We start from the raw sequence: 26,893 nt of genomic DNA, 5'->3' as shown, positions 1-26,893 counted from the left end.
TTGTATTATATTGTATTATAATGCACTAAATGTGCTATCTTGCATCCTTATTTAGTAAATTAGTCTCTTTCTCCTCAAATCACTGCCATCGTTATATTTTAGACCCATCACCTTTTCTCTCTCCTGGGGCATGGGTCCATGGGTTCCCCCATCTCACTAGTCACAGAACCGGGCCAAACCAGCCTGTAAAACATTGACAGTATGCTACACCAGTGAGATTCTATTTACTGAAGACTCCTGAGTGCGTGTAGAGGCAACTGTTCTGCAAGGAGCAATAGAATCATAGAATCATAGAATCACCAAGGTTGGAAAAGACCTAAAAGATCATCCAGTCCAACCGTTCACCTATCACCAATAGCTCCTACTAAACCATGTCCCTCAACACAACATCCAGCCTTTCCTTGAACACCCCCAGGCTCGGTGACTCCACCACCTCCCTGGGCAGTCCATTCCAGTGCCTGACCACCCTTTCTGAAAAGTAATACTTCCTGATGTCCAGCCTGAATCTCCCCTGCCGTAGCTTGAAACCATTCCCTCTGGTCCTATCACTAATGACACCAGAGAAGAGGCCGACCCCCAGCTCACTACAACCTCCCTTCAGGAAGTTATAGAGAGCAATACTCTTCCATAAAAATCAATAATGTGGTCTCACCAAAAGAATCTGCAGTCTGATTGGGCCAATTTTAAACACTACCCTATTATTCTATGATTTCATTTGAGAATGCTCATTCTTCTAAGCAGTATACAAATCTGTGAAAGACTATCAGGAAAATTAGCTTTTACCTGCTCAGAAAAAAAAAACAAATACAAAAACCAACCAAGCTTGTGCAATTTGTAGAACTTACCTTCTGCAAAACAAAGAGCTAATAGTATCCAAGTCTCCTCGACAGCAAAAATTAAAGGAAAAAAGGTTCTATTAACATTTTGTAAATAAAAATAAAAACAAAAAAAAACCCAGAACACTACTGAAAACCATTCTACAGCAATTCCACTTTAAAACCACTCGCATACAGCTGAATAAATTCACAAGTAGGAACCTGGCTTCTAATAGAGAAATGGAAAATTAATAAAATGGAGAATTTTTGTTACCACATTTTTCATTCTTGCTATCTACTCTTAACTGTAGGTTAAGTTGCCAACCACTGCCTGAACCTGTGTTTATTTTTAAGCACACATCAGTTCTGCATATGTATCATCCACAAAATGATTCATGTTACAGCAGCCAGAAGAAGGAAGCACAGAGATAGGCATTAAAGCAGTTTACTTCTCACCCTCTGAAAATGAGATAAGGAATTTGAGGGCTGGACTCAATGATCTCTAGAGGTCCCTTCCAGCCCCTGCAATTCTGTAATTCTGTGAATTCTAGCTATGCAGAGCACATTATGAGAGGACCAGATTCACTACCAGTACTGATGATACTGCATACATGAACAGAGCTTCTTGGAGTGCAAACCAAGATGTCAGATAAGTAGATAGGTCCCAGTTTGGAGTCCTCACTGCTGACACTCACAGCATGTACTGACAGGACAAGGGGTAACATTTAAACTGAAAAGGGTGAGATTTAGACTGAATATAAGGAAGAAATTCTTCACAATGAGGATGGTGAGGCACCAGGACAGGCTGCCCAGAGAAGCTGTGGATGCCCCATCCCTGGACATGTTCAAGGCCATGCTGGATGGGGCCCTGGGCAGCCTGATGGGTAGCAACCTCATACCCTCTCATGGGTAGCAACCCTGCACATGGCAGGGAGTTAGAACTAGGTGATTCTTAAGGTCCCATCTAATCTAAACCATTCTATGATTCTATGACATTCCTGTCTTCCCTATAAGCTTAATAGCTTATAGTTCTGCCTTATAGCAGGCAGAACTTTTCTACAGAAGTATCAGAACAGAAATAAGTTACAGATGAATTTTTAAGGAACTGGACTTATTTTAATTGTTTTCAGCAACTGAGCTGTGTGGGGAAGGTATGGAAAAGAACTGACCATCTGAAGCTCAGATTACCAGAGGAATTAAGATGAAATTAGTCACTACAGCAGGCATCCAAACTTCTGTACCTCACAACGGTAGAGAGATCATTTGCTAAAATAAACAATGATTTGGGTGAAATTAAAACAGACATCTCTCTAGATGATCCCAATGAATCTATGAGCTCCCACAGAAGTCTGTGCTAACACAGTGTGACAGCCAGTAGAGAGAGTACACAATAACATGCTACTTGTGTAGAAAATACTTTCACATACATATCCTTCCTTGTCTTCTCAGTAAGGATCACTAAAAAAGGAACAACAATTAACTGACCTTTAAAAGATCATGATGTCTGAAGAATCCAGCTATCATATATTGAGGTTATACACCATACAGGAGATGAGGAAAGCAATTGTAGAGAGGATATTTGAAATTTTTAACTTGCACTGAAAGCTATTCATTTCAGGAACTTTTTTAATTCTAGGACAGATACTGCATTCAATTGTTCATTTGTGTAAATCTTAACCAATCAATTAAATATCTTAGTCAGGAGCTCTGACCATTAAAAATAAGCATGGCCAACTTCAGATCTGTTTTTGACATACTTAAAGAGCCAATTGCTCAAAAATCATATTTGGGTACAAATATTTATAAATTACCATTGTGATACAGTTAACAGGTGACAGAAAGTCTGGTCAGAAATGTCACATGCTGCAAAGAACTGAAATGAGATATAGAGGGCAAGGTTTACTATACTTAATGTTCACACAGCATCCCTTCTCCTGACTCCACTTCACATTAGAATTCCAGGAGAAGTCAGCCAGATCATAGCAACTATTGTCCAGTATGCACTAAAAGGGGGAAAAAAAAAACAACCCATATCATTTTCTTTTACTAAAGTGGCTTGGAGAGTTGGAAGGTGGACAGAGACCCCAATAAACTGACACATGACTAGCACTGTTAACCCAGAAGATACAGAAATACAATGTTTGATGTACTGATACCAGTACAACTTTCAGTGTTAGGCAGCAGAATCTGTAATAGCTTTACAGGTATTTTCTAAATAGCTAACCTTCCAGCTTCTGGTTCTCTTTTTCCATTCGAAGCAGCAGAATTTGCTGATGAATAGCTTTTCTCCACAGACTCTGTAGTTCTTCCGAGTTTTTCCTCTCTCCAGTTTTATCTGTACCATCCTCATTCTGCAATATTAAAAGAAGAGGGTCTTCCTCCAAGGGTGGAGCAAGAGGAGATAGCGGTAACAATTCACTACCGTCATGACTATCTGCAAAGAAACAGAAAGCTATTAGAGGGAATTCAGACTGACACATCATGAACATTTATGTCACAGCACAACAAAAATAGCTGAGTTTCACATTCAGCAACGAGACACAGATTCCAAACAGAGAAAATGCACTTCAGCAATAGAGTCATTTTTAAATAAAGCGTTAGGGTCACACAGTAAATCAACACATAAGTACAACTTCTCTCCAGTGAGGTTTTAGCAAGAACACCTCATCAAACCAATCCCCCTTTTTCTTTAGTATCTTTACATATTGCAGCTCACTGTAGTACTAGCTATTCAGCAACAACTGCTTGAAAGCACACACAAACCTGGATGCTGCATCTTGGAAGCAGATTTGTTCATAGGTGAAGCTACCCGCAAGAATATTCTCTGCCGCCAGGAGATGCGGCGAGGTGTGAGTGTGGCCCCCACTGCATTTAGAGATTCGTTGCTGCAGATGTTTGATGCTCTTTTCTTTCCTTCCCCATCACTGAAGGAAAAAGAAAAACAACAACAACAAAAAAACAGGTGGGGTGATCAAAGCAAGTCACCTTTGGATTAAAAAAAGAAAAAACAAATTGAAACAAACAAAAAATCTGCCCACTGTACAACAAGAACTGCACAAGCATTTGCTAGAAAGCTTTAGAAGGCAGTGCGCTGTGTGTGAGCTTCACCGTGAACACAGAAATATCCAACTGGTAGCACAGTGCTGTTAAATTTGCTCAACAATCCACTGGGAAGAATTCATAATATTCATACAGTGCTCAATTGAAAGAGAACAATAAAAGCTAAGTTTGTTAAAAGCTAAGGAAACTTCAAGCAGGAAAAAAAAAAAAAGTGGTAATATTCAGATGCTAAAACTTGCCTTGCTGTACGTCAGCCTTACACGTTTGCTCTGATGTAATACCCTTAAAAGCACAGATGTTGCTTGAACAGAACACAGTGCTCCATTTAGTGCCATTTTAAATGGCATGATGAGCTCACAGTATTCTACCAAGGCAGTGTTGTGCCTTTCTCTTACCTGTGTTTCAGGAAATGGATGCCCCACTAGCAGAAAGGGAGTCTAAAGTCTTCACGTTTTACTAGCATCTCCAGTTAAAGGAACAACTCTGCAAAGGGAGGCTCAACTCCCACCACAGTGAAAAAACATCCTCCCCAAACACCAGGTAGAAACAGATTTACACAGTAATTTCAATAGTAGCTTATGCTACTGAAGGAAGCAAGGAGAAGCTGCAGGGAAGCTTTGCCAGAAGTTTAATAGAGTACCAAGCACAACTCTCTGCTGAATGTTGCCTGAAGTAAGGATATTTAGCTTTAACTTCTGTATGTACTTGAACCATTTTCAGAAATATTTCAGTATTTTGCCCTTGCAGTAGTGAAGTAGGTACATAGATCTAATACAGCAACGGGTATACTGATCCTCTCCCACACATCCTTCCACACATTAGCAATGTGAAACACTGATAACATCAACTCCTCTTACACACTCACCAGCTGCTTTAAATTAAATAACACTGAAGTCACCTGCAAGAGCAGCTCTCTGGGACAGAGAGGACATACCAACCTCTTACAAAATAATAAGCTGAGAAACAGAAGTACTTATCTACTACAGACTAAACACAGTAGAGAGAACAAACATATAATAAATGGAATTGTATTTCCCCAAAGGTAAATCACTTTACTTGAAGGTGCCTACATTTGACAGAGTCCTTTGTTAATTGGGCCTCAAGGTATCACTGTGGTTTGGAGTAGATAAGCTGAAGTCCCACAGACTGCAGTTACACTGAAGAATGGGTATGGTATCTCAGAGAAATCCACCATCCCTGAAGGAGAAAACAGCTATTTCAACACACCAGCAGCTGTACTCAGACCTTCATCCTGTGAAGAACTAATATGTTACGGAACAATTCCAATAAAAGTGATGAAAAAAAAAAAGATGAAAAAATAAAAAGACGAAAGGAAAGCCCAGTAAATTGGGTATTTGCTATGCTTTTAGCGGTAAGTCAGTTGAAAATGACCACAGTTTTCCAGGTGCAGCCATGCTCTCCACGTTTGGCTTGCACAAAAAGAGAGACACCTGCAAGGGAGGCAAAACCACATCTTGAAGTTTCAGCTACAGCAGTCTACCAGCTACACCATACTGAGCGGCACATTTCACACTGAACACCGTGATGAACAATTATCCACACAACTAGACAGACCTGTCGAGTGATCAGTGCTATTCCTATGCTAGTGATCTACAGCAACTCCCTGATATCCCTAAGCCTCAGCAAGCAAACTGAGCTCGCTATTACACACAAACATTAAACACAGCTTTCACGTCACTGGCGGAGAAATAACTGTGTTCTCAAGTTCACTTGCCCACACTTAGTCAACCACCTCTGCTTTCCCCTAAAAACCACAACAGGCAACCAGCCCTGGATAACAGATAGCCTGAATTATTCGCCACTCCTGACGTATTTTCTACAGCGCTTCATTTCCCTATGCTTAACACAACTGCTGGGCGGTCTCAATTGAGACCCCATGTTGCACTAACTGAAATAGTAACAAAGCCCAGCGACAATCTCTCCATGCTCATTCTTATGTAATCCAGGAGGAACTATTCTTTGTGCTAGATGAATACACAAAGACTACAAAATACAATATACAGATTACAAAATCAATTTTGAAACTGCTGTCTTTAAAAAGTATTTCAGCCCAGTGACTCCTGGAAATAAACTGAGTTGGATGTAATAATCATAAGAACTCATGCTTCTATAAATAACAAACAAAATTGCTACTCACTACTTCAAATCTTACTTACCATGTTAGAACACAAAAGTTATTCCAGGGCTTACTAAACAAAAGCTACGCGAGAAGAAAACTCAATTTCTACTGCCATGTACAACAATCTGTGTTTGGCTGGTGTACTCCTAAATGGGCAGCCTTGGGAACAACATTCAATTTACACTAGTAAAATTTGCAGGAAAGTCAGAATAAGTTGTTGGCTATTTTACACTATGGAACTAAGTTGTTTAAAGCTACTTAAGACATTCAAATCCCAGAATTCACAGTAGGATGTATCAGTCATATGTGCTACCTCATGAAACGTGCAAATCATACAATTCTTAGGCCTTTCGTTTCCTGATAGATCACACCTACCAAAATTCCCCTGGCATTTCAAGAACTACTACTGACCACTTCCTCTTTCTCTGATGAATGATCAGAGAACTCACCTTGTATTCAGTACAGGGCAAGGGCACCAAAGAAAAAGAAACTGGAGAAACAGGAGACAGAAAGAGAGCAAAATTTCCTTATTTCTATTTAGAAAGAAAGAAAAACAGAAGATCTGAAGGTGTGAAACTGTACAGAATAAAAGCAGGAAGAAATTTGGAACAAAATGGTAATATCACCAACCATGTGATAAAATGGTTCAGAAGGTTGATGTAAGAAATTAATGCATTAACTCAATTACCTATTTCCCAATTTGAAAACATGATTTGCACAATGCTTATCCATAGACTTTCCAATCTCCCACGCCTAAATTTACTGACAAATCTGCAAGCTAAATGGGAGAAAGTCTAAAGAGTTTAACATTCATGGGTTGAAAAATACATTTCATTCTCCATTAGCCAATTAAAATGAGAGTTGGAAGCATACACTGCTTCCTCCTTATTCATTTGTGCTTGAGTAGAAAGGTAGAGTCTCTTAAAAAGTTATTCCATCTTCAAAGATGTGACACATTACTAAGACTAGTTTTGGAAAAACTTCCCAAGTAATGATTGGTTTATATTATCCCCATATTAAGACAGGGAATCTAGGTAATTTACCATTTACTTTTTGAAAACTGTGGACTTAAGTTGATGAAGAGAATGGGCACTGGTTCTGCCATTAAGGCAACGCAACCTTCCTGTAAGGATGTCTCACCTTATCGTACTTGCACACTAGTTTACTCTTCTGGAAAGACTCAAACTGCAGAATCCTCCCACTGTGTTTCACAATTGTCTCTGTGTTATGAGTTTCTGGCTGTATGCTGTTCATGCTGTTACAGATAGGAGACCAGGAAAAGACATTATAAGCGTCAGAAAAATAAGGCACGATACAGCGTGCTTAAAGAGAAGATACATATTTTGCGTTTTGCTATTATAACCTGTGTATTATTTAGAGATGACTAACTTAGACCATACCTTACACCCACATTTAGGTCAACTGCCTCCCATTAATTGGTGTATTTATTTAATTCCTTTAAAGAACCAACAAAAGCTGGGGTATGTTGGGTGTGCTTGGTGTGTCTCAAACACTTGCTGTGCGAGGCTGCCGCCATGACAAGTCAGAGGCCATTATCAGCAAGGTACAAGATCTCGTGCCCTACCTTCTACGCCAGAGTTTTGGCTACAAACTTATTTTTGACAAACTTGTTATTGCAAACTTAGTTGTTCACGACTTTGGGATGTTACACCTGCAAACCTAGCAAGCATAAAAAGGGTGCCTGAGGGGGATCCAGGTCATCGTTGCTGTTTGCTGGTTCGAGGCTATCACTCCTATATAAAACACATTCAGTCTACACCATCCCATATCCAGCACTGTGACCTGGCACTGGAACTCCTTGAATGAGATCAGCGATCTCTTTTCTGCCCATCTCTCTGCCTCTCTTGTTCTTTCTCCAATTCTCTCTTCACTCCTATTCTCTTAAAAGTCATTAAGTAATTGGAAGACTTATTTCAGTTTTCTAAATGCCATATCTTGTAAAGTTGCTAAGTTGTCAAGTTGTTAAGTAATTGCAAGACATCTTGGCTCCTTAAGATTGCAGAGTTTATCTGCACAGTGTAAGACTGATTCTAAGTGATAAGATGCCATCTTATAAAGCCGTTTAGATTAGCCACACAGTAAGATAGATTTAATCGTTATAGTGCCAATATTTTGGGGATAATTGCTTATCAATATTTTGTGATAACTTGTAGTATATAGATTCTCATTGAAATTGATGATTGTGTGTGGACCTCTGCTTATCGTTTTACCTTAATCAGACCAGGGCAGGGCTTTACAATTCTTTATCGCCTTTCCTAAAATGGAGATGACAAATTTATGTGAGCAAGTTTAATGAAGCAGCATTCCATAAAGTGAAAAAAAATTTCATTAAACACCCCTGAAAACTTCCATATGCATCTCACAACTGAAACTCCCACATAACAGAGTACTGATGCATCCAAAAACGAGATCTCATCAATGTGTTTGTATTTAAAGTGCAATCTACTGTTACTTTTTCAGGGAGAAATGGTCACGTGAACATATTCTACAGCCCCAGAAGTTCCTGTTGGAAATGGACAGAGGACAACCACGTAGAGATGAGGAATAGCAGAAACCTGAGAACAGTTCAGCATACAGAAATGAACACTAGCTGTCAGTGTACAGACAGAAATAGTCATTGACAAAAGAAAAATATAGAGGTGAGCAACTGACAAAAAACCATCATGAAATATAAAACGACAGTTCCACCTTAATCACTGTGGGCCCACTTCAGAAGAATAATCCATAAGCAGTTTTCCTAAGCACCATTCTGAAGGAGTGCCTATTCTTTATACTAAAAAACATGACCCATCCAGATTCACACCGATGTCAGGAAGTCCTTCTTCTACCTTGGCTTCTTCCCCATTCATCTTTAATTGGAAGTCACTTGGCAATTCTTCCTAGAAATATCACAGCTAGTATCACTCAGCTAACTTGACATTCCCCCTTCCCCAAATACATCCTGTATTAGTACTGTACTCTTCTCACTTTGCTCTTTTCTCAACAATTCTCAACAATTACAGCCACACATGCTGCTTTGCATTCAGCAGAGAAAGCATCCAGTTGGCATAACACTCCTAAAAAACACTGCATTTCAAGCAACAAACCAATGCAGCTGATTTGCAACACCACAAAAGAAACAAGATGCAGCTCCTAGATGTCAGCAGACAAGCCTCAGTTCTTAACATGTTTTTTTGGCCAAAAGCCTACTCATCAGTGCAAATCAGTGTCACATACTTAGGAAGTGTGTTAGAAATACAGGAGCACAAGGCAGAGTAGGAGGGATCCCACATGTTGCATTGCACTGGGAATCCTGTTGTTAAGCCGTTGGCAGTGAAGAACTAGGCAGGAGACAGTGCTCTCACCTCTTGGAGAGGTCACTTTCTGAGTGCTGGAGCAACCTTCCTGAGCCCTGGTAAAAAGTTTTCAGGAAAGAAGGGGCAGAGAGAGAGGAAGGGAGACCAGGTGATGCAGATTCACTCTCACAGTGAAAGCGCTGAATCCCAACAATAGGACTGTGCAGGCAATAAGAAAACACAGCAGACAAGTCAGCATGGAATCAGATACAACAGAATATCCAAATTAAAAACACTGACCAAGTACCTCCTCTTGACTTTAAGTAACTTCTTTGTGTTCTTGGAAAATGAAGCACATCAGCTGCACCACTGCAGTTTTTATACTGATATTGATTCTATTGTTACGTTTCATTTACTTCAAGAAAAATTTTGATAGCATTGCACAGCACGCAGAAAACCTTATTTTTTCAGCCTTATTATTCTCAAAGGGAAATTCAGAAAGATAGTCTCTGAAACACTCATAAAATAACCTTAGAAAATTGCCTCCAATAACATGAATCGCATTGTGGGTTCTGTCCTCCCCTGCTTCCTGTTTTCAGAAATAACTTTAGTGGACTGCTAGAACACACTACAAAGTAGATATTATTTAAATGCAATATTTTGGAAGGAATTTTTGAAATTTTTGTTGAGTATTTTAATCAAAGACGACAGTCCTCCCACACAGTTAAACATTACTTAAAAAGAGGAAAAATGTACTGGGGTGACATTAAAATCAATTTAATTTCTCTTATTTAACATTTTGATTAATCCTGAGTAGGAAAAGGGAGACTGAAAACCCCAACCGAGAACCATGCTGTTCCAAAGCAATTTGGACTGAAAACCTGCTGACAATGCAAATTGATCATCAACTTCTTGAAAGTTATTACAAAGAAGTGAAGTCAGCAAGTCCTTCAGGGTTTCCTGTTTGCATACAACACGGACATTGAAGAGGAAAAAAAAAAAAAAAAAAAAGGAATTTATCTCAGTAAAACAAACAAAAAAACCCCACTCATTTATCTCTTAGAAACAAAGCGTAACATGGCTATTTCAAGTCTTCTTTCAAGCCTTGCATGAAAGTTTCTTACACTTGACCTCTTCTATTCTCTTAAAAAGAATAAAATTATTTTTCTCTACAATCTGATGTGGCATTCTTACTGAAGTTTTAATCTAGACAACAAGTAAGCAATAAGTGATTATTTAACATCATTTTTAGAAAGAGCCTTCAAAAAGCTTAAATTGCAACCATGCACTGCAACAGATGAGCAGTCTGGAGAGAGCATAGAAAATACAGCCTGAATTGTAGAATGGCTTCAGTTGGAAGGGTTCTTAATGATCTTAATCTCATCTAGTTCCAACCCCCTGCCACAGGCATGGCTGCTACCCACCAGATCAGACTGCCCAAGGCAGCCCCATCCAACCTGCCCTTGAACACTTCCAGAGATGGGAAAGTCACAGCTTCTTGTAAAGAGTCTGTATTATAAAGGTTTTAGAGTTTTGCCTGGTGACTTTCTGATGAAGGTAAGCAGGATGGAGGCGGAGAAAGTTAAGCAATCTGAGTAGGTCCACAGTGAACTATGGGGACCTCTCCTGCCCAAGCAAAAGAACTCTGCTTGCCTCCTGAAGCAGAAGGATCCCACATGACATTAGCAGGAGAGCTTCCAAACAGGGAGGGAAAGAAGTTACAGATAGAAACTCCTGCGGATGGCAAAAATCAAAACTGCATGCCTCACTTTTCAGAGGAGGCATTTAATCATTAAGTCTTTCAGTGGGATTCTTCCATAGTTTTAATTCTGGACACACTTTCCAGGAGCCTGGCTAATACAGCAACTAGCACTCAAAGCTGCCAGCACTTATCCCAGCGTAAATCCTTAAGCTACAGCCTCTGCAGTTAGAAGTGCTGAGGATCTCTTCTCTGGAAGGCCTGCCTGCAGCACAGCCAAAAGGCTGAAGCTTAAAGCTGGCAATAAGCAAGCATACAGATCAGCAGGCAGCCTGGCTATCTATCCACCGGCTTGTTGCTTCCCCTGAGTCACTAATTTGGGGATCAGCCAGTTACTGCACCAAGCTATTCAGAGGTGCAGAAGACAAGCTGAAAGTTAAGTAATAAACCCAGAGCAGCATAGAAGCAGCTCACATCAGAAGTTGGTGTGCTGACACTACGGATGGGACTTACCTCGTGGGCTCAATGCTGCTCTGCCGCAGCAGCGGGGAGCGGGCACTCAGCGACCGGCCGTTCTGGAAGGTTATCCGGCGCCGGGAGCTGGAGGGAGGGTGGCTGAAGGTGTGCGCACGTCTTCTGAACTGGGGGGAGTCTGAGTCCTCCTCAGGAAATGGCTGCCAGGCTGAGGACACCGGGGACGCCGGAGGAGTGGTCGGTGGAGAGTCACCCGGAGAAGCGTCCTGGAAGGAAGCACTGGAGGAGTGAGGCCTGCAGGAGCTCCCCTAGCCCCACCAGCCACACACAGCATTGGGGCACCGGAGCCTCTCCACCCTCTTGGTCACGGCCTATTGTATGCTAATTATCACCCAAAACAGACATCCTCTGTTAAGTTACGCTGAGATCTCAGCGTCCTTCTTGGAGGAAAAAAAACCAAACCAAAACAAAAAACAAAACAACCAACCAAAAACAGAAAGAAAAGAGGAATAAAAATTTATATACTGTGCAAAATCATACTGATTATTCCAGGTCTCCTCTTAAAGGATCAGCATACCAGCTACTGGGCTTGGGGCTCTTTCAGGAAAAAACAGGGACTGAAAAGACTGGGGAAACTGCTGTGAGGTATAGTTTCCTCGACATATCATGAGCATGCTTCCTGCACCGTCACAGCGATATCCTGGAAGAGAGCCTGTTATTACACAGCCAGTTTGTGAGTAATTGTGCCAGGAAAACCATAACAGAATCTCCATCTCCTGGGAAAAACAGCAACCAATCCCTGCATGAGGTCAGAGGAAGATGATTGAAAACAGGAAATAAAATGAAAGTGAACAGCATTCTGAACAGCGTTCTGCCCTTTTACCCCCACAAAGCATCCCCAGCAGATGTTTTTAGGTCAGCATTTTAATTTCCCTAAAACAACTGCCTTACTTACAGAAAGGATTCCTCACCTTCAGAGCATTTCCTTACATTGAGATATGACCATTTACAGTGGGTTCAGCAAAGCTGACCAAAAATTCCCTGCATTTTGTAAAAGCAAAGGAAACGTAGGAAAAACACCTGAAATACCACCAGTCTGTCAATCAAACAACAGATTAAAATTGAAGCTCCAAGACAACACATATGCCAGCTTTCCTACAACCTCCACCTCCCACTGGAAATTCTTATCTGAGTTTAGTAAATTGATGTGCTCTGTGCTACTTCGTTCAAACTGAAGAAAGCAGGCATGCTCATGCTTCATTACCACCCATGCATGAAAGTGTGCCCATTTGAACTAAGCTCCTTACGCACTTTGTCAGAAGCAAGGCTGTTACAGCGCTCAAAGCTGTCCACACTTCCCAAGCGGCCTCGCATTCTGTTGGCTCCCTGCAAGAAAAAAAGTGAACAGTTTAGTCCAGGCTTTTTGCTTTTCCAAAGATTAAGCAAAGATGGAAGCGACTGCATAGGTGAGTACAGGACAGTCCAAGCATGTGACATGTTTGATGGAAAACATCAGATAATGAGGCAAGTACTGGATTTTCCAAGTAGTTCTTTCCTTCCCCCAAGAGTTTTAACCAGATAGCTCTTGTCTGAAGCAACTGAGTATGCATTCATGCGAAGCAGAACATCTGAGCTGGCTTGGTCAGACTAAGAAAACCTGCAGACTTCCATACAGCACTCTGCAGTGCAACTATCAGATGCACTCGACATGCTATGATCTCATAGAGAACGTATACCATATCTAGAGATCTCAGACAAATTAAGTCTACCTGGGAAAAAGAAGAGAAAGTAAGTGGGTAAGTGCTCTTTGGCAGCAAATCCAACCAAATAAGGTTGGATATGAGCAATCCTTTTCAAAGGCAGTGAGGTTTTAGCACTGAGGGAAAGCTGACTGAAACAGGCATTAACAGATCTTGGCCAAACATGTTCAGAGCCATCTGGTTTCACAGAAAGAGATTATAGATCAGCAGTGTTTTCTACTTCCTTCTACCTGTCTTCAACACCCACAAAACATAGGCAACATTTAATGTTGGACATTACTGACTTCTGAAGTAAGTTATTTCCACCACTTTAGCAGACAAAAAAAAAGTCTGGGCTTCGGATAAAACAGACAGGGCACAGTGGCTTTTCTTGGTATTTCTGTAACTTACAAGGGAAGTTTTGTCAATGTTAGCAATGTTTATTTAGCCAGCTTTTCCCTGGTAAGGTTTATTTTCATTTTCAAGATTTAGAGTGCCCCTTAAGTACATTATCCCATTTAAGATCATTACCAATGAATGCTCTGCCTGAAGGGGATCTCTTCACTGACCCTCACAATAAAATAGGAGCAAAGGATAACTTGGAAGTTTCTCATTAGATTTAAAAACATGCTTTTGGCACACTAAGAAAGGCTTTTTGATTCAGAAGAAACAACAACAGAAGTTAGTACAGCATAGGCTAGTAGAAATGTGTTCAGAAGGTCAAAAAGAGGTTATATTTATTTTTTCTGAGATAACGTGTTAGGAAACCACAGCCTGTTTTCAGTTCGAACCTGACAAAAACAAGATAATTCCAGCAAAACAAACAAGTGAAAAAGTGGCATTCCTTTGGGAGAAAAATGCCAGAGCACAAAACCCAGCATGTATCCCTGTGGTGAGTGGTGAACAGCTACTCATTCAAGTAGCTTAAAATGTCATGATTCTATTTATCCTAGCTATGAAGCTATTCACTTACTAAGTCTTCTTAGATACCTGACCACCATATAATTATTTCTAATTTGCTAAGATTAAGGCTGTTTGAATCTCACCTCACATTTACTGACTTTTATATATATATATATATATATTATTTATATATATATATACACACACACATATAAATGTGTATATGTGTTGTGTGTATGTGTGTGTGTCTATATATATATATTTAAATATGCAATAAGATGCTGAATGCCAATTTTATAAGAACTGACTTTCTTTCCTACTCTCTTAGTTAATAATTACACTTTAAAATAAAATAGTAAGTCACATACAATTAACATTCCATAACATTAATACCAAGTAACTGGTGGCTGGCTTAAGGGAAAACAACCAACCAAACAAAACAAAAATCCACTACATGAATGGGTATTTGGTACCTAAATACCTTTAAGAATCAACTGTGATGTATTAGACTTGTTGTAATAGTCTGATGAAGAGCAAGAACTATAAAACACCCATTATACAACACATGTATGCATGTATCACACACAGAATGCACACATGTACTGCACAAAAACAATCATACATTCACAGAATCATCAAATGTCCCCAGTTGAAAGGGACCCATAAGGATCATCAAGTCCAACCCCTGGTTTCACACAGGACAACCCAAAAATCAGTCCTTAAGTCTAATAGCAGTGTCCAAACACTCCTTGAACTCTGGCAGTTTGGGCCCATGACCACTGCCCTGGGAGGCTGTTCCAGCATCCCACCACCCATTGATTACTTGATTTAACCAATTAATAGTGGCTGTATTGCACTGTAAAGTATTTTTCTAGTTCTTGCATTGTGTGACCTTTAAACAGATCTGCAATGATGAACCTCTCCATGCATCATGATTCACTGCAACACAGTGCTGTTCCTGATCTCTAGCAGTTACAAGCAAAACATGAGACAATCCGAACAGCAAGCTTTCTTCACAAACAAGCAAACTGAAAATGGCCCCAGCATGGATTTGGGTGTCCACTGCTGTTAAACTAAATCCCAGACTGAAAGTGGATCTTTGTGCTATAGAGCACAGCATGGCACAGTGGCTGTGTTGAGAAAGGAACATAATGTATCAGAAACAGCAATCAATGAGTATCTCCCTTCTGAGATTTCAACTCAGCAGTGCATTTCTCATAAAAGATTTTTCCTTCACATAATACAAATACTGTGTCCATACACGGCCAAGCAGCTTTCATGGGTTATTCCCAGTGATGTATGCTCTTTCCACAGTCACTGCAGAGTTCATACCCCACTGTCAGATCACATTCCAGTCACATGTCCTTTAGACATGAGAAAGAAATCAGACTCAGCACAGGCATGACTGCAGCTGTCATCAACTGATGGTATTTCAGACTGATGAAATTATCCAGATCTTCTGAACATCATCTCTCTTTTGCTCTTTTTCTAGACCAAATTCCAAATGCATAAAATTCACAACAAAACATAACCCAGACTTGACCAGGTGAGTATTAATCCTAGAGTCACTCATAGACTAAATTCACTCTCCACCTAAGTACAAGCCATTCAAAAGCTTCACCCTGGCAAATAATGTTTTGATTTCTTAATATGCAATATCTGTGATATCTCAGGTTTGGAGGTTACTTTACGGCATGCTCATAAAGCTGCAGGACAAGTGCAGCTTAGGCCCTGGTGACACAGTACTATGATACTTTTAAAACTATTAGCAGAAGGAGCTCAAATTCACTGCTTGAATTATATTTGGACCTCATCACAGCTCTCTGTCCCTTCTTTGTAGTGACACACAGGACACATTCTTCTGTTACTTCTCTGTACATCCCTCCTCTGCATATAGACAAGGGGCAAAACCTGCAATTCAGACTTTTTCTTTAAAAAGCAAATTAACGTAAGAGATTTCCAGTAATTACCCACATTGTAGTAGGTTAGCAACACTAAGGAGCAATACTTTTTTTTTTTTCCTCTTTTTTTCTACCTTTTTCCCCCCTTTTCTTAAACAATTGTTTTTTTTTGTCCTACAAAAGGACCCCTTAGCTACTACTTTCCAAAGATTGTTAATGACCAACATGAGCTTTAGATAGGAGAAGCAAGGTGTTAATTAGGGTTGCTCACTAGTTCACTTGCCACTTGCAAGAATGCAAATTATTCAAAAATTTGCCCTTTTTAACTGTTTGTGTGGCCTCACCATAAGCTTTCTAGTGTAGATAAGACACCATCAGCACATCAAAACAGTGATGTAATTTCATCACATATTTATTAAACTGAGGCCACAAAACAAACAAACAAAACAAAATTTGATAGCACTTCACTGTCAAGGATATCTGGGAAAACTGCTGACAACAGTTTGTTAATCTTACCCTTGAGAAGATATTTTCCAGAGAGCTAGTCAAGGATTTCTTGGCCTTGTTTTTCAGAACGTCAAGTTTAAACCTGCCACCACTGGTGGTGTTTTCTGGAATCACGCTGTTAGACGCAGTCTGTTGATATGAGCAAGGACACAATTCAGTTTTGGCAATTGTTTTTGCAACTGCAGACCTCCAAAGACTGGAACTAAACCAAGTTACATAATAGACAATACATCCCTATTCTTTATTTTAAATATAAATTAAAAAAAAAGTTAAAGGAACGTTCTATTCTCTAAAGACTATCTTGAAAAAGAATATTCATTTAATAATATTGATATCTATTTCCCTTGCCAGATAAAGTAGTAGTTTAGACTGACACCAACACCCTCTTCATTCTTATTTTGCTCTCTCTAGAAATGACTTTTTGAGATCAGGAAGGAAGGAAAAGATGACAGATATGGTATTCTTGTACTGTAAAGGAACAAATCTAAAAATGATTGATTGTCTTCTTCCCTCTCTTCCTACTCCTAAGCATGTCACAGCAAATTAAATCAAATTACTTTTTTTTTTCCCCACCATCTTCTCTCAATTATAATGCTCGGTTTCAGCTATCCCTGATGAACTCTAGCAGCAACCTTTCTGGTAGTCTAGGTTACATTTGAATATGAATGGGAGGAGGGAGAGGAATCACGTGAAATCAAGCTTTACCGATGGAGCTTCACCAATGTGAATGTGTGTTTTCTGCTTAGCTTCACAGAGTTGGCGTAGATGCAGGATCACAAGTTCATTTTCTTCCTGGTCATTCTCAGGCTTCATTTTCTGTTAATAACAGAACAAAGAAGAGAAAAAAAATAGTCTTTCAAGTCATTATTTGCTTATTTTAACTTCCATCTATATACATTCTTTGAAGGTAACACACTGACACTCCAGAAGCCAAAGTGCACAATTAATGAGTCACATTACATCATCGTTTGTGTGCCTTCGTACTCACAAGTAAAATAGACCAAAAAATTCCATATGGAGAATGCTGCAGGGTGTGGAGGTGGAGGGGAGAGGGAGCGTTAACACTACACATTTTGTTTTCAAAGGTTGTCTGCTGTTGTCTAAGCTTATAAAAGGAGAAAAGAACCTATATAAATCAAAAAGGCATTCCCTTCTTGAGGCTGCTAGAAAGCCTTTGGAAGGTAGTAGAAAGCCTTTGAAACTGTAGCCTTTGGAAGCATGAATTACTATATAGGTCATTCACTTGAGTACGTTTTCTTGCACTACATTTTTGCCTCAGAATTTAGGTCAAAAGAGGGCTTCTGAAAATGCCAACCAGTTGCCTGACACCTGCGTATCTCACCTACTCTCAATTCACTCTCACATCACTTGTGGGTAAAGAGAAATGTTTACAGATAACATAAAATATCCTCTAAGTAAGAACAGAAGGAGTCTCAGCAGAGTTGGGAACCAAAAATAGTCTTAGAGCTGCATATCACGCATTAGGTTAGGTTAAAGCATACTATTCCAGTATGATTGTTGATAGAACAACAGTAAATTCTATGCCAACAACATACAAAACAAACAAACAAAAAAACACATGTAATCAAAAGAAAAAACATCCAGTCCATTTTGGCACGGGCTTTTTCAAATCTGAGACAGTAGTAGTAGCTTCTAACTTATTACCTGGACACGTTCAAAAATGTCTGCTTGCTCATTATCAGTTAGTGACGACAGATGCCTCTGAATCACAAGCTTGGCTCTTGGTGGATAAAGTCCTGAGAAGAGAAAGGAATAATATTAAAAGCTTCTGGATTCCCAAACAATCTTTTGAAAGAGTTTTGGAAAAAAAAACCCAAAACAATGGTATAAACAAATATAAACTTGCATTTAAATTCATAAAAGTTTGATGCGTGATATTTGTATATCAGCAGCATATTTGATAGGAGATGCCTTAGGTCCTTCTAAAGTGCAGGGCTTTGTCTCCTTCTGATAGCAGTAAAAATAGAACTAACAGCCACTAAGCGGCTGGTTCCTCAGTAAAAGGTTGTGATGCTCCACTGACATCTGCCTAGTATCAAGAGATGGAAGCCTGACATCTGTACGAGAGGGGAGGAAGAGAGGAACAGACCACAGATAAGGTCTGAAAGATACTCAATGCACAAGATACAAAAAGAAGCTACCAGCGGCTTTTAATTGAAATGTTTAGATGACTTTCTAGGAAAGGCCAAGGACAGAGGCCAAGGACAGAGGCCAAGGACAGAGGCCAAGGACAGAGGCCAAGGACAGAGGCCAAGGACAGAGGCCAAGGACAGAGGCCAAGGACAGAGGCCAAGGACAGAGGCCAAGGACAGAGGCCAAGGACAGAGGCCAAGGACAGAGGCCAAGGACAGAGGCCAAGGCCAAGGATTGAGGCCATAGCAGAGAACATCACCTTTAAAAACAAGAGCAGCATAAAAGCTACAAGAAATTAAGAAAAAAATTCTGATATTCAAAAAGGCCCGCATTTGCTCAGACCTTATTCTAGGAACCTACAAAAACCCATGGGGAAAACAACTACCCTAGATTAGATAAAAATATACTCTCATCCACCCAAGCTACATATTATCCTAACAGAACTGCAATCAGAGCAGATAAAAATGTTTTAAAGTAATGAACTCCTGGGTTTGATTATGGTAAAATTCTAGATCCTAAAAGAAGAAAGCAAAAGAGACGCTGAAGTCTTTAAGTCACTAAGCAAAAGTTTAAGAAAATTCTACCATGGTGTTCAGTTTGTTATCGTAAGAGAGATTTTACTTGGATAACAGATGCTTAACCCAGTCTTGCAAGTCTACACTATCGAGATAATTATGCTGCCTCAGATGGAAGCCTCTATAGTTTTCTACTCAGGGAAGACCTTCTCAGATAAATTTTCACTTCTGAATATCTACTGCTGAATCCAGAAGAAAAAAAAAAAAGTCAACTGAATGTCACTTCTCTAAGATTCATAGTTTGCTTTTGATCCACCAGAGGGAGATAAGTAGCAATCATGATCATTATCATAACCAGACCAGGAGTTACAAGATTACTTCAAATCATACTTGCTTATTTTTGCCTAAGACACTTCGCAAGGAGACATATCAGAGTGACTACAAAAACAGAATGCTGCTATTTATATTTTTTAATTCTGTCTTATAAGATATTTTGCATGGGCTTTGGTATACATCACTTCCACAGAAACCAAAAAGAGTTGTGGATTCATATTTATTCATATTTAAAGTCAAGTAGTTGTTTTGACTTACTTATTAGATATTTATTTCCTACCACAGAATCAGAGAAACACCAGGGTTGGAAAAGACCTTCAAGATCATGCAGTCCAACCATCCACCTATCACCAATAGCTCTCACTAAACCATGTCCTTCAACACAACATCCAAACGTTCCTTGAACACCTCCAGGGTTGGTGACTCCACCACCTCCCTGGGCAGCCCATTCCAGTGCCTGACCACTCTTTCAAAGTAGTATTTCCTCATGTCCAGCCGAAATCTTCCCTGGCACAGCTTGAAGCCATTCCCTCTAGTCCTACCACCAGTTACACAAGAGAAGAGGCTGACCCCCAGCTCACTACAACCTCCCTTCAGGTAGTTATAGAGAGCAATAAAGTCTCCCATAAGCCTCCTCTTCTCCAGACTGAACAATCCCAGCTCCTTCAGTCTTTCCTCATAAGGCCTTCTCATAAGTTGCTCCTTAAGTCGCTATCTTAATCATTTATTTCCTATGATAGAAAGAAAACCAGATTTTGAAACACCTAAGAGAATAAACACAAAAATTAAAAAAACAAAGAAAAAGGAAAAAAAAAAAAAAAAAAAAAAGCCTCCCACCACTTTATTCTTCTCCCACAAGAATGAATACATGAGAAAGGAAGATCCTCTCTTGATCACTGTCTCTACATGATCCATTTTGAAACAGCTTATCTTCAGGAAAGGGAGAACTGTTGTCTTTTTTGTCTTTTTTGTCTCTCTTAATGCTTAAGATAAGTATGACAATAAAAAAGTATGTACTTTTAACACAATCTGTATTATACTTAGTTGCTCATTACTGCAGCTACCTCCATTCAATCGCACAGAGTGGAAAGCAATGCAAAGACCTTATTGGGAAACTTTTCTCTCCCTTCCCACATCAATAAAACTGAAAGTGCATGGTTGACACAATTAAATTTTACATGTACAGTGTGATATTTCTGGAATAATCAGGCAAAAAATTTGTAACACAAATTCAGCTCCTACCTTCAATTCTTTCACAAAGTTTGTGCAATGAATGCATAGGACAGGCCTCACACAGCTTAACCTGCGTCTTGGCACTCTGAAGAGCTGCAGCAGTGCTAAAGGCTTGCTTCAAGGTAAGCATTACCTCATCAACCTAAAGGTAAAAGAGCAAAAAGATAACATGTAAACAACAATGCATGCCATATAGATCAAATAAGGTTCATACCTTACACCCAGAGACAGGTGCTTTGCCATCAAACAACCTGTTTGCTGTCTTCTAGAGTTCAAAGTTTTATCCCCTGCTTTCTGCCCATTCTATCCAAAGACAAAGGCAATGAGTTTGCTACCTGAACTTCAACACTGGAATTTTCTGAAACCTCCAACTACTTTGCTGACGCAGAGGATTTAGTGATGTAGATAATTTCAAAAGGTAAATGGACACATAAGGGTGGAAGACAGAAGTCTGTATTTAGAAGGGCCTTCACATCTAACTTGCATTGTGTCTAGGATATATCTGCATCCACAGGCACCCGAATACTTCTAGACACTCACTTGCCAGTGTGTTTGAAAAGAGCTTCAGAGACATATACTAAGTTTCCACTAATAGTAAAAACGATAACACAATCATCATTTTGGAAATGAGTTTATCAGTTACTCTGTGCAAGGATCTCAAACTACGTTTCCAAGTTTCTACTGTTCAACTGCAAGCACATTTTCGGCCTGAAAAAAAGGTTATCCTCGATTCTGTATTTCCTCAGTCGCCACTGAAATAAGATGTTCACCATCTTAAAACTCAGTTAAAAGCATAACTTTGAATATCAAACTATACTCATGGTTACTGGCTAAATAAAAAATTAATTTCTTCTCTTTAGCTTCAAGTTTCTCCTGCAAACTACATTAGTTCCCCTCAATTATATTTCTCCAAAACCACTCACCCTTCAGCACAAAGCCCCACAGACCTAACCCTGATAGCAGACAGGATCTTCCCCCACATTCACTTTACTCCAGATCAAAAGACCACTAGACTGGCCACCACTTGAGTCACCCTGTTTGTATTTGAGGCTAACACAATCCTTATTAAAATCTGTTTACCCCATGCCTTTGCATCAGCAGGAAATAAGATTGAAGACAATATTTTAGGTTGTACCCATTTACTTCTTTAAAAAGAGTCTTAAGCACGGACAGCATTTCCTAAGTGCTCCCTTTAGCAATAATGCAGGCTGTGGTAAAATGAATGTCCACCTCATAATACCAACATGTAAATGTTAAGAGTAAGCTAGCAAAGATGCCTCAAATGAAAGATAAACAGAACAGTACTAAGCACACAGATTCTGACTACACCAAAATCATGGGAACTGTAACTAGGCTTAGAGCCAATGAAAAGTCAACTAACACAGCCTGCCTGACAGCACCGAATTTGGAAAACACAACGTTTTGCAGCTCTACACTGCCAAAGTCAAACTGCTGCTGATGTCCAAGGGATTGCCTTTGAAGGTAGATTGGGAATGTCCACTTCGTATTGCAATGTGGACATTCACATGCAAAACAGTATTTGACCATGTAGAAGGATTCACAGATATTTCGTTTCTTCACAGACCACAATTTAAGCGCCTCTGAACCAAATTATGCATTGTCAGATTTATCAGTAAGTTGCTTAGCATTTCAAGTCAGAACAGAGATTCCACTGATCTCTTAAGTCTCACATCAAGCAGTTACCTCTATCATTTAAATCACTGGCACCAGGTAGCTCAGCCAACAAATACACCCTTTATGAAATTTTTGTTGGATTTTTTAGTTGCACACATACCATGTGTGAATTCAGGTTTTCTGCCTCTGATTAGATGTTGTTATTTTTCTCTCCTGAGGAGCAAAACAGAATATAGAAAAAAACACAGAAGCCACATGCAAAAACAGGTTGTAGAAATACTATCTTGAAAAATCTGCTTGGGTTTTATCATCAGCTTTGTTACTGATTCAAAACAAGTAATTGTATGATTAATAGGGAACCAAGCGTCTCAACAATTAGAAATACAAGAGTTACAAACACAGAGTCCAAACATGCTTGCAGCTTAAATGTATGAACCCTGGACTTTTTCTATTTTTTCTATTTGTTATTGACATCCACATCAGCAGAGCACCAGCATAAGCCTATAGGACAGAACGTGTGTGCTTCCTGTATCTTAGTTTCAAATTCACAACTGAGGTTCAGAGGTGTGAGACGTGACCACTGAGGCTTAGTTTACAGAGTAGAACAGAGATTGCCATGGTTTCAGAAATGTTTTAGACACAATCTGATGGAGATGTTGGGATCGTTTATAAATACTCACCAGAGACTCACTTGCACACTGGAACACATAGCAAACATACTGGCTTAATGCAGGTTCAACAGATTCCCGGCAAATGAAGCCAAAGTGATCAACGTGTTTTATACCCTAAAAAAGAGGTTTTTGTAATGAAAAAATATTGTGTTTAAAATAGTTTAAAAATCAGCATTAGTGAACTACTTTAGAAACATGTTTAGTTTTCAAAGTGAAACCAAAACTAGTCACCGGACTCCAATACTAATCAACACAAAAATTTGAGAAACCATAAATACATCCTTCTAATGATCTATTGTACAAATTCAATAGTTAATTTTTATTTATTTTTTCTTTTTTGGATTAAGAAATTACATAAAGCTGTAGTTACAAAACAATAGAACTGGACCTGAATGTATTCCTTGAGGAGAATAGATATTCAGGGAAGACAACAAAGCAGTTCAAGGCCGTAGAGAACAGCAGGACAAGGGGAAGTGGTTTTACGTTGAGGGAGGGAAGATTTAGGTTGGATATCAGGAGGAAGTTCTTTACTGTGAGAGTGGTGAGGTGCTGGAACAGGCTGTCTAGAGAGATTGTGGATGCCCCATCCCTGGAGGTGTCCAAGGCCAAGTTGGATGGGGCCCTGGGCAGGCTGGTCTAGTATTAAATGTGGCAGGGGTGTTGGAGATCACGATCCTTGAGGTGATTGAATGATGATTGAATGGCCCCCAGGCCATTCTGTGATTTTGTGAGATTCTGTGTTTGGAACAGTCCCTACAGTGAAGGCTGCATGCGCTAAGCCCACACTAGAACATGGGACTGGAGCAGCATCAAAGTAGCAACAGATCTTCTCTTTCCTGTAAATAAAGACTGAACAACACAAAAAGGAACAGGAAATGAGCAAAGGCATGTAGAATTCCAACTGGATTCTTAAACAAATTATGTTTTTAGACTGTTACATACTAGAAGTTTCATGAATTCCTACGCATTACTACTGATGTTTTATTTCAAGATACTATTCTAACTGCTTGAGAGGGAACACTGCCTTGCTAAAAACAGCACAGAGAAGATCAAAGACAGCTTCCTAAGAAGCACGATATTCACAGTCTCAATTCATGGAACATGACTCACTATTGTTAAAGCTCTTGCCAATGTTTTTATCATCTAAGTATGGTAATAGCAGATTCTCTCCAGAAGAAAGCTTAATCTCTCAAGTTCAAATACATCAGAAAGCAGAACTTGGTTGCTTGGATCCATCTCCAAAGAAAACACCTATGTCATAGAAGAGGGGAGGAGGCCAAACAACTTGTCTGTCCCTACAGAGAACACTCCAGACAAAACTGGTAACACACTACGTGACAGACTGAACATATTGTTGCTAATCCCAGCAGATTTTAAAACTAAAAACAAAATTCCAGAGGTTACATTTGTGCCACTTAAGAGAAACTTAAGTGCAGAGACTTTCTAAGAGGGTACAACTTCCATTATTTTACCACAGTCCACACCAATTCTGACTTAACTGAATCCATTCTCATGTAACATGCGATATCTACAGAAGAATAATTAAAAAAAAAAAAAACAAAAAAAAAACAAAAACAAAAAAAAACCCAAAAAACGGATACACACATTTTAATTGATATAACAGCAAAGGGTTGCTTTGTTTTGTGAGGAGCTTGTGTTTACTTGAAGTGTATCAGAGAGATGCCAGTTCCTTCATTGCTGACCATGCCTGGACAAGCCTACTGCTGTCAGATTTGTCAGGCTCTGCAGGAGAACATGTGTGGGGGAGAAGGACATGACACTTGCACCAAAGCATAAACAGTACAATATGTTCCTCCACCACTTTTCTTCAAGAATGGTCTGACTCAGAATGCCAAATCACACACACCTTTCTCGTTTTTCTCAGTTCTCTCAAGATCAGGAAAGCTGAAACAAGGAAACTTCTTCAACTGCCTGACAGTGCACACACAGGGATCTCCTGTCCATTTTATCTGCTGATTTGACAATTATGAAAAGTGCAGATAATGAACTAAACGTAGCCAATCAACCATACTCAAACTATAGAATAAAACAGCTTTATTACACCAGACTAAGAGAATCCAGAATGCAAGCTGAAAAGAACATCTTTTTTATTGTTTTCAAAGCTCGGAGAACAAACATTAATAAGCTGCAGTCTCACATCACATAGTAAACCACTTCCCTAAAAATCCACAACAGAGAAGCCCTGTGGCTTCTTGAAAGAAATACTGATGATCTTTATGCAAGCAAACCCTTACTTGGACAAATTACATATTTACTGAACATAGGGGAAAAAAAAGAAACAAAAACTGGCTTCTCTGAAGTATTTTTTGCATTAATTGAGAAACCCATAGTATTACCAGTCTGTAAGTTATTCAGGCACGCAAAATGACAAAAACATTTCTCCAAATGACATCAAAATCCTCCACTTCCAAAACCCAACATGCAGCATTACCTGACATTATTGACCATATACAATTATTTTACTGAAGGAAAAGCAAGATGTCAGAGGTCTGCAGTGGTCTTGCTTGTCTCCACCATAGAATCATTAAATTTGGAAAAGACCACCAAGATCTAATCCAACCATCAATCCATCAACCACCACGTCCACTAACCATGTCCCTCAGTTTGAAATATGATTCTTTGAAGTCAGCAGAACAAAAGTTGTCCATGTCTAAAACAGTTCTGTTTGCCCATTTTAGGTACGTACATACAACACCAGAACCCAGTACATAATAACCATCACTTTTATTCAGCTCAGTACACCACTTAGTTTGGCAGTCAGATGGAAGAAAGAGTCAAACCATCTACCAACTCTGCTTTCTGAAACACTGCTTTAAGAATATTTTATCTATATTTACTGTACAGTTATTAATAAATAACTGCCTGATTATATTGTTCCACTCTATATTTGCACATGCATTTTTCCACTACTAGCTGTAGACAGACTCCACCTAAAAGCCTTGACCTCTGGGCAGTCTAATGCCCCTTTGATTTTCAAGAAGTGAAAAGTTCTTAATTCACATTAACACTAGTAGTACAGCCATACAAGAGCAGATTTCTAATTAGCATTAAAATGAGGGGTGCAATGCAGGCCTAGAGTATGCCAGAAAGCATACTTCAAACTAGAATAACAGCGTTTAAGGTGGCCTGAAATAATGCACGTGCATGGGAGAAGGTAATTTAAAAAAAGGCTTCAAAACACAAAGCATCACAAGTAACAGCTGTTGAACAACAGCAAGATAGGACAACAAATCCCTCAGTCTCCATGATCCACTTTTCATAAGACACATTTACAAGCTGCAGAAAGCTAGGTGCACCTATTACCATATTCTCTAGAAGAAATGATGCAGGTAATCTGTTTTTCTGAAAGGCTGATCTGATGTGCTTCTCCCTTCACTCCAGAGGCTTTCAGGAGATTAGCTACTCAGAAACAGCACTCTCAGAGCATCCTGAATGGATATTAAGCTGCTTCCAAAATTAAATCCAATGTTCTTCCAAAGCAGAACAGTTTATACTTGGCTTTCTGACCAGTGATGAAAGCTACCACTACTGCAGCTCATGCTGATTATTCTGTGTTCATCATTTCAGTATTTAAGCTCTTTGGGAATGACAGTGATGTCGGGTTGGTTTTTTTTTTGCAGAATCTACTCATTACTGCTACCAGACAAGAATAGTCCCTGACTTAAATAACAGCTCTCAGTACTGTAAAGGAAAATCACTACTTCGTCTGCTGCAACTGTTTATGAAGCAATCGCAATTTAATACCCAGCCATTGCAGCTGGATATATTCTTCCCCAAATAAGTCAATGACATTTTCC

The 26,893-nt window shown here is 39.5% G+C and overlaps 1 protein-coding gene across 1 annotated transcript in view; it reads right to left on the bottom strand.

Annotated features, from left to right (window-relative positions):
* Positions 1-26,893, bottom strand: part of TBC1D4 (TBC1 domain family member 4) — a 105,355-nt gene that overhangs the window by 13,236 nt on the left and 65,226 nt on the right. The window contains exons 4-13 of the mRNA XM_048933297.1: positions 23,085-23,189; positions 20,779-20,911; positions 18,200-18,291; positions 17,240-17,350; positions 16,544-16,663; positions 12,796-12,870; positions 11,524-11,750; positions 9,381-9,530; positions 3,579-3,739; positions 3,040-3,249 (exon numbers count right to left, since the gene is read on the bottom strand). Of these exons, the coding sequence (XP_048789254.1) occupies positions 3,040-3,249; positions 3,579-3,739; positions 9,381-9,530; positions 11,524-11,750; positions 12,796-12,870; positions 16,544-16,663; positions 17,240-17,350; positions 18,200-18,291; positions 20,779-20,911; positions 23,085-23,189 (1,384 nt within the window). The remainder of the gene's footprint in view (positions 1-3,039; positions 3,250-3,578; positions 3,740-9,380; positions 9,531-11,523; positions 11,751-12,795; positions 12,871-16,543; positions 16,664-17,239; positions 17,351-18,199; positions 18,292-20,778; positions 20,912-23,084; positions 23,190-26,893) is intronic.

The sequence above is a fragment of the Lagopus muta genome, chromosome 1 (assembly GCF_023343835.1).
Source record: "Lagopus muta isolate bLagMut1 chromosome 1, bLagMut1 primary, whole genome shotgun sequence".
Classification (NCBI taxonomy): Eukaryota; Metazoa; Chordata; class Aves; order Galliformes; family Phasianidae; genus Lagopus; species Lagopus muta.
Note: the sequence above shows the minus strand (reverse complement) of the source record. Positions and strands in the feature narration are given on the sequence as shown.